Source organism: Hydra vulgaris, chromosome 07, assembly GCF_038396675.1.
Source record: "Hydra vulgaris chromosome 07, alternate assembly HydraT2T_AEP".
In the NCBI taxonomy this organism is placed as follows: Eukaryota; Metazoa; Cnidaria; class Hydrozoa; order Anthoathecata; family Hydridae; genus Hydra; species Hydra vulgaris.
Window position 1 is genome coordinate 17,942,692 of NC_088926.1, and position 7,309 is coordinate 17,950,000.

Below are 7,309 nucleotides of genomic sequence, written 5' to 3' on the forward strand. Positions count from 1 at the left end.
CTTGTTTTTGGGTAATTTTTTAAATACTACATTTTACTCTGCAAAATGGTTGGATTTAATTTTAAAGAAAAAAAAAGATAAAAAATATACAAGTGGTGTTACAGAATAATATACAATAGCAATGACAGCACACAACTCTGCCAACTAAAATAAAATTTTTATATATTTTTAAGAAAAGCAATGTCTGCAAAATTTAAGAACTGATGAAAAATAGTTTTGAAAATAGTTCCAGGTTTAAAATAATAACCAGTAAATTCTTTGAATCTTTCGTGCAATGGAATTTTCATAGACTAATGAGGAAAGTAAATGTATTTACAGTTGCAGCTATACATGAAAGCTATATATGAAAAATAATACTTAATATACACTATATATTACATATTATTTTTCATATTTTAAATATTATATTTAGATATTGCATAAATTTTAAAAATTTATGCAAATATTATCAATATATAATTTATCTAAATATAACATTTAAAATATGTAAAATAATATACAAATTTAAAAAATATTTGTAAATATAAATAAAATAAAATTTAAAAAAATTAAATTTCACTTTTTAATTGTGATTTTTATAAAAATTATAAATATAATTTAAAAAAATATTTATCATAAACACATTTTTTAGGGAGATTTTCACGAACTACGAAAAGTAATAAAAATTAAGTAATAACAAGTAAAAAAGTTACAGAAGAGAGATTTAAGTTCATAAAGGAACACGAAAGTTTATTTATTTTAATAAAAATTTAAAAGTGAGATAAACTTTGAATATAATATCGTTAAATCAAATTCAGTTTGTTTATAATAAAAATATCTTGACAAAAACACACTCTCTCTATTCCATTAAAATTAACGATTACTTAACAATGTATATTACAAATGAATATACATTGATTGGCAATGCATATTCATATTGAATCTTTTTCACCCTTTTTCTTTTTTATTTATGGTTTGCAACATACAAAATAAAAAAGTGACATTTACAAATAAAAGCGCTGTTTCCGGTTTTAATCACTTAGTGTGAGTAAGTTTGTTTATGTTGAAAACCGGATAAAATTTGAAAATTTACGCATGCGCATATTTTATGGTTTAACGTCACAAACTCTTTTTCTTTGATAATTTACTCGGTTCGCAGTGGTCAGAAATGCTTCAAAATCAAAATAATTCAAAAATACTAATTTTTAAAAACAAACTCAATTTTTATGACTTAATAATTTTCAAACCTTCAAAAAAGTATACTTGGAATAATTGCTTTCTAGTGCATTGAATTATTATTTTTAACTTGATCAATTTTCAAAATTGATCAAGTTAAAAACAAAAAACTTTTTAAAAATTTGGTCAATTTTGAAAAGAAAAATAGAATTTCTGGTCTTTTCCAAACTCTATCCAATTCTGTAAAAACTTCAAAGTATTGATTAAGAATCACTTAACCATTTATGTCTAAAATCATACCCCTCTGCGTCCTCCTTTCAAAGTTAAAACAATTCGTTGGCAATCCTGAATTGCATGGCAAATTTACGAACGTTGCCGTATTTTTTTCGCGGGTAAATTTTAACGAAAAAATTAAAAACTAAGATAAAAATTTGCAAGGACATAACTTTTTATTAGGATATTGCACAATAAAAGTTGGGTATTTATTGGAAAGCTTAAAATTTAAGCCATGCAATTAACATTTCATTTTTACGCAATGTTTTCCAAAATTTTGCATTTTTAAAAACAATTTTGGACAAGAAAAATGCAATCTGGCAAGCTAGAGCTCTAGTATACTGAATACCCCACTTTTTTTGTGCAATATCTTAATCAAAATGTCCTTGCACATTTTTATCTTAGTTTTTAAATTTTCGTGAAAATTTAGCCGCGAAAAAAATACGGCAACGTTTGTAAATTTGCCGCGCAATTCAGGATTGCCAACCAATTCCTACCGTTTCCTAGCTTTATAACATTTTTCTTTGTTTTCTAGAAACTCCCAATTTATAGTGGTTGCTTGCAGTCTTGTTAGAAGTGTAAAAAAAAAAATGTATTTTTGTTTTTTAATTTCTTTATTTTAGGTGCCCCAAGAAGTTCTTACAGCTATATCACAGAGCACCGTGGAAAAGCATTTGAAACGAAGTTCACGCCTCATTCCTTACCAATGTTATAAAACTTGCCCATTGGTGGCATTGAACCAAGGATCATATCAGTTATTGAACGGTCAAAATTTCTGTAAACTTTCACCAAATTTGTATATGCCTTAAATTTTATCCATGACACTTTTTGTATTTGTGCAATATATAATATATTTTATATATTATATACTTTATATTTTATATATTATTATAAAGCAAAATAAGGCACAAGAAAAGCTCGTTATAAAAAAAAACCAACTAAGAATTATTTACAAAAGTCAGCTATTTTTTTTTAAAAACTCACTTTAAATTTTAAAGCATCAAAGTTCAAAAAAAAAAAAAAATAGCGGAATTAAAATTTTTTAGACATGAAAAAGAACAGTTACAGTAAAAAGATGCAACTTAGTTAAATGATGAGCAATGATATTGCTATGGTTACTCGCTTGAGTTACTATAGTAGTATTTTTGGAAAAGAAACGGAGATGCAACCTTACGAAAAAAAATTAGAATAAAAAGAAGCTTCATTATTACTAAAACAAAGAAGACATTTTTTGATTTAGAGAATGGAACCAGGAGTAATAAAATGGCGAGCACGATATAGATTTTTCCAAGTGTGCCGAAAAAGCCTTCTTGTGAAAAATTGCAATCCAGCTATTTTTACTCTAATTGGTTATTTTTAACCAATGGATAACAAATGGAAAACGTCGTGTTCCTCTAAGATATGTAATATTAATAAAAAAAATTTTTAACTTTTTGATTTCAGATTAAATAAGATTTAATAATAAGACTGCTTTGTTTTAGCAAGTTCAATAATAAAAATGAATGAGTTTTAACGACATTTTTTAATTTTTATAATAAGTACTTCATCTAACAAAAACCCTGAACCGGAAATAAATTTTTATAATGATAAGCACTCAGAGTGCTTGTATTAATATTATCATTCACAAACATTTTTAATTCGATTTTTACAGGGGATGTACCACGTCACTTAACGAGGTACATCCCCGTGGTACACCGGTCCCTATTAATTAAAAAATAAATAGGGACCAAAACGATATGTGCTGATGATGAATCAAGTTTGATATAATCAAAAATCCTTCTAAATAACGATTTTTTTTTCAATTTTTAAAGAGGGTGTAACACCTTTTTAACTTGTAAAAACTAAATTGAAGCCATAATGGCGTAAGCTGATGAATCAAATTTAATACCCGACCCCTAGCCATTTAAAAATTAGCCTCCGAAATACGTATTTTCTATAGAAGTTATAAAAGAGACGGCATCAAGTTTATTAATACCAAATACAAATTTTTTTGTTTATTTATGCAATCCAGAAATAAAATAAAATTGTATTTCCAGAGAAAAAGACTTATTTGATAAAGCCAATATTAACTTGGTTTATTCTTTTTGATAAGACAAAAAGTTTTTTTATGTGAACAAACTTAATATAAGTTGTATAATTATTATCTTTTAACTAGCTTTTAAGAATAAATGAATTTGCAGTTTATTTTTGTTCTGTCGCACCAATAATTCGATCTAGCAGTTATTTTAGTATAGATGATTGTGAAAAATCTTGTGTATAGTACCTTCCTAAAAATTAAAAGAAGTGATCGAGTAATATTTAAAGGGGTTGAAGAAATTTCTAGTGTTTTTAAAAATTTTAAAAACTCTATTTTCTATAAGATAATAAAACAAGATTTACTTATGCGCTTGTTAAATAGTTTACATTGTATGAAAGGGTAACTTGGATACTGAGAAAACAATACTCAATGTGAGAAACAACTTTCGCTAATATAGACGGAGTTCTAGTATATCCTTGAGAGTGGTAATAAGATCTATGGTAGAGATAATAAAATAAGTCCTAGGTATGAAAGATATGAATGTTTGGCTCGACTTTGCAAATAACACTATTAAAATCTTTCTAAAAATTTTAAATAACATAGTTTTTGAGATAAAATAATAGATCTCAGTGCCTAGCAATTCTTTTTTGCATCAATTAGCTGTAACAATATTTGTAATAATAATTACTTGCAATAATAAAAGTAAGTAAAAATATGTAAATAATAAGTTGTGAACATAAAATAAAAGAAGTGAAGAAATAAATTCAGAAAAAAAAGGATAATCGGCTAGACGAGACACCAAAGCAAAGCGAGACTATTAGACTTTGTGCAGAATTCTATAGCTGTAGTTAAGCTGTTTTTTTTTAGTTATACAATTTCTTTAAGCGGTTTTCAATACTTAGTGCATTTTTCATTCAATAAGAAAAATCAATGCTTTCGAAAAAAACATCATGTATTTATAGGCTGTTTTTTAATTGACACTAAAATTTAAGTTTAAAAAAATTTATTTCTAAAATATCTTCCAAAAACAAATTTATATATATAAAAAATAATGTCAATCAAAAATAGAAAATAAATAACTTTTCATTAAAATAGTCATTTTTTGTTTTAGTTGACCTACGTCTTCTTGTGCTTAACTTTCTTTTTTTTTAAAAGATATTTTTGAAATATATTTTTGAATGCTGTTTTCAAAATAAATTTAAATAAACTTCATTTTTTGTAGAAAAACACTTGTTACTAAATTGTCTGTAAATTGAGTTAAATTTCTGAAAAAACATTGTAAACAACGGTTACTATTTAAGAAAGAATTTAATTCAGACTGATTATATACAAATAAAATTTTACACAGATAAAAAGTTGAAAAAATATATATAGGGGAGACCGGGGCTAGTTGGCCGCAGGGGTAAGTTGACGAACTGCGTTTATCTTTAGAGCCTTTCATCAGAAAGTGACAAAAATTACTCAGAAACTTCCTCATTGACCATTTCATCATTCACTGTAGTATTGTCAGGATTCGCGCATGCGCATGGGAGATATTGAGATTTATGCGTTTTTTGGACAAAAACGTAACTTTTAGAACATCGCTTCCTTTTTACTTTACAAAGAAAATATTTATTCGTATGAAAAAAAAATTATTCTAAAAGTTCCAGTCACAATTGGTTTACTATATCCATCAGACTTTTTTTTCAAAGCTGCCGTTTTTCAGGATCTATAGACTGTTTATTAAAAAAAAAAGCTTTCGGGGTAAGTTGACAAATTTTTCACGGGGTAAGTTGGCTCATAGCATTTACTATGGAAAAAAATATTTATTTTATAAAATTTTTATTTTTTTATTTTTTTTATTTTTAACAATATTGAAAATATTTATTCTTACAAAAAAATTAAAAAAAAATTTTGTTTAGTTTTTTTTTCCACAGATAAAAGGTGGGTTACTGTTTGGCTTTTATACGGACTAATATTTGGTACCAGCTAAAAGTAATATTAAATTTTGGGATAAAATTGTTGCAAAAATTAATTTTAAAAAAATTTCTATTAATTTTGCACTTAATAGTGCATCAATAATCATTTTTATAGTTTGCGCCAACTTACCCCGTGGTGGGGTAAGTTGGCGCAAATTTTTTTTTTTTTTTGAGGGTCCGGAAAGGCTCCAAGAACTTTTTTTTGTAAATGAATGCAAATTTTATAAGATACCCTAATCCACACTCTTTAAGACTACACTTTAATATTTTTAAAAAAATGTACTGTTAGGGCTACAGAGCCCATAGAGTAAAAACCGAGCCAACTAGCCCCGGTCTCCCCTACATATAACTTAATTTCGCGTTCTTTGTTTGATTTAAATAATTTTATTTTATTATTTTGTCATTATTTTGTTTTATTATAAAGCGTGCAAACGAAATAAGTGTGAAAGTAGAAAAAAACTTAAAAAAGGTGCTCATCAACTTTAATTTTAGAACTAAATATTATTTTTAATACATTAATATAAGAAGATAAAGTATTTCAAAGAACTTAATTTATTCCTGTGGACATCTAATAAAGTTTCAAACTTTTGTTTTGGCGGTACCCAGAAGCTTGCCCACAGAACAACAGTCAAAACTATTTGATGTTTTTTAAATGAAATTCGTTAACATTTCTGCATATTTTTTTTTCAATTTTTTTTAATTTTTTGTTTAATAATTACCCAGTACTTTGCAATAATTTTCAATTCTGGGAGGATTTGCTATTTTAGACACAATTTTCACGTCATTTTGTTTATAACCAGTTTATAACCAGTTTATAACAGTTCCCATAGCCAGTTTGCTATAATGACATGATAATAACATATATAAAAATATATTAATATAGTCACTCAAAAAAAAAGTCATGTATTTACTCTTTCACATTTATTTCACATTTATTTGTTTTGAAGCGGTCGACACTGATAGCACTGACAACTTCGTTTGGCAGTGCGTTCCATGAGTGAGCGACGCGGTTATTGAAGAAATTATAGCGAAAGAGGCAGTAGTTGTCCATTTTACGATGAAAGCGCTTGCAATGACCGTAGCTTAGTGGGATGTTTGGAGGATCGATATGCCAACCAACTTTATTATTTATTTAACTTTTATTTCGCTGATTAAACAATATTACAATTTTTCATATAAAATAAATAACATCGTAAACATAAAAAACCTTTATAAAAAAATCTTTTTAATTTATAATATATATATATACTGTTATAATCAGTCAGGGACTCAAAGAAGGTAAGGATGATGCATTTATCATCAGAGTCTTTTCATAGAGCCCCTTTAGTCACTCATTAAAATAAAAATAAAAAAACACTTTAATTTTTAAAGTAAAATAAAAATTTAATAAAGCAAAACTCATTTTTTTTTTTTTTTTTTTTGTGTATACTGAGTCAAATTTTGTATTTTTGTATGAGGAAGCCGCGTTTAATTTAACAACTTAATACTTTTTTAAATTCTAAAAATTTTTACTTATGTCACATATTTATACAGTTAACTTTCATACTAAAAACTGGTAGAAATAAATTTAATCTGGCTTCTTGGAACAAAGACAATTTCAATAATGCTATAACAGCAAAAACTTTTAAAGATATCTTTTAGACAAACTTGTAAAAACTTAAACAAATATCTTTTTGAAAAACTTGTAAGAATTTAAATAAATATCTTTTAGAAAAGCTTGTACGAATTTAAACAGATATCTTTTATTTATTTCTATTAAAATAGAAATAAATATACTTAATGACGTAAGGTTTTTTGACGTCAAATTGTCAAACATTGCCAAAAAGTAGACATTTATAAAAACAGTTTAGAATTAGTGGCTGAATACGAAGATTTCCAAATGGATAGACATTTGGCAACATGTATC

General features: G+C 26.1%; 1 protein-coding gene across 1 annotated transcript in view; it reads left to right on the forward strand.

The window, feature by feature from the left end:
* The first annotated feature begins 7,184 nt into the window (after positions 1–7,184).
* LOC100212485 (creatine kinase B-type) overlaps positions 7,185–7,309 on the forward strand; it is a 4,701-nt gene continuing 4,576 nt past the window's right edge. Inside the window, exon 1 of the mRNA XM_065801249.1 lies at positions 7,185–7,309. This exon is cut by the window's right edge and continues 227 nt beyond it. Coding sequence (XP_065657321.1) covers positions 7,283–7,309 — 27 coding nt within the window. The 5' untranslated portion in view covers positions 7,185–7,282.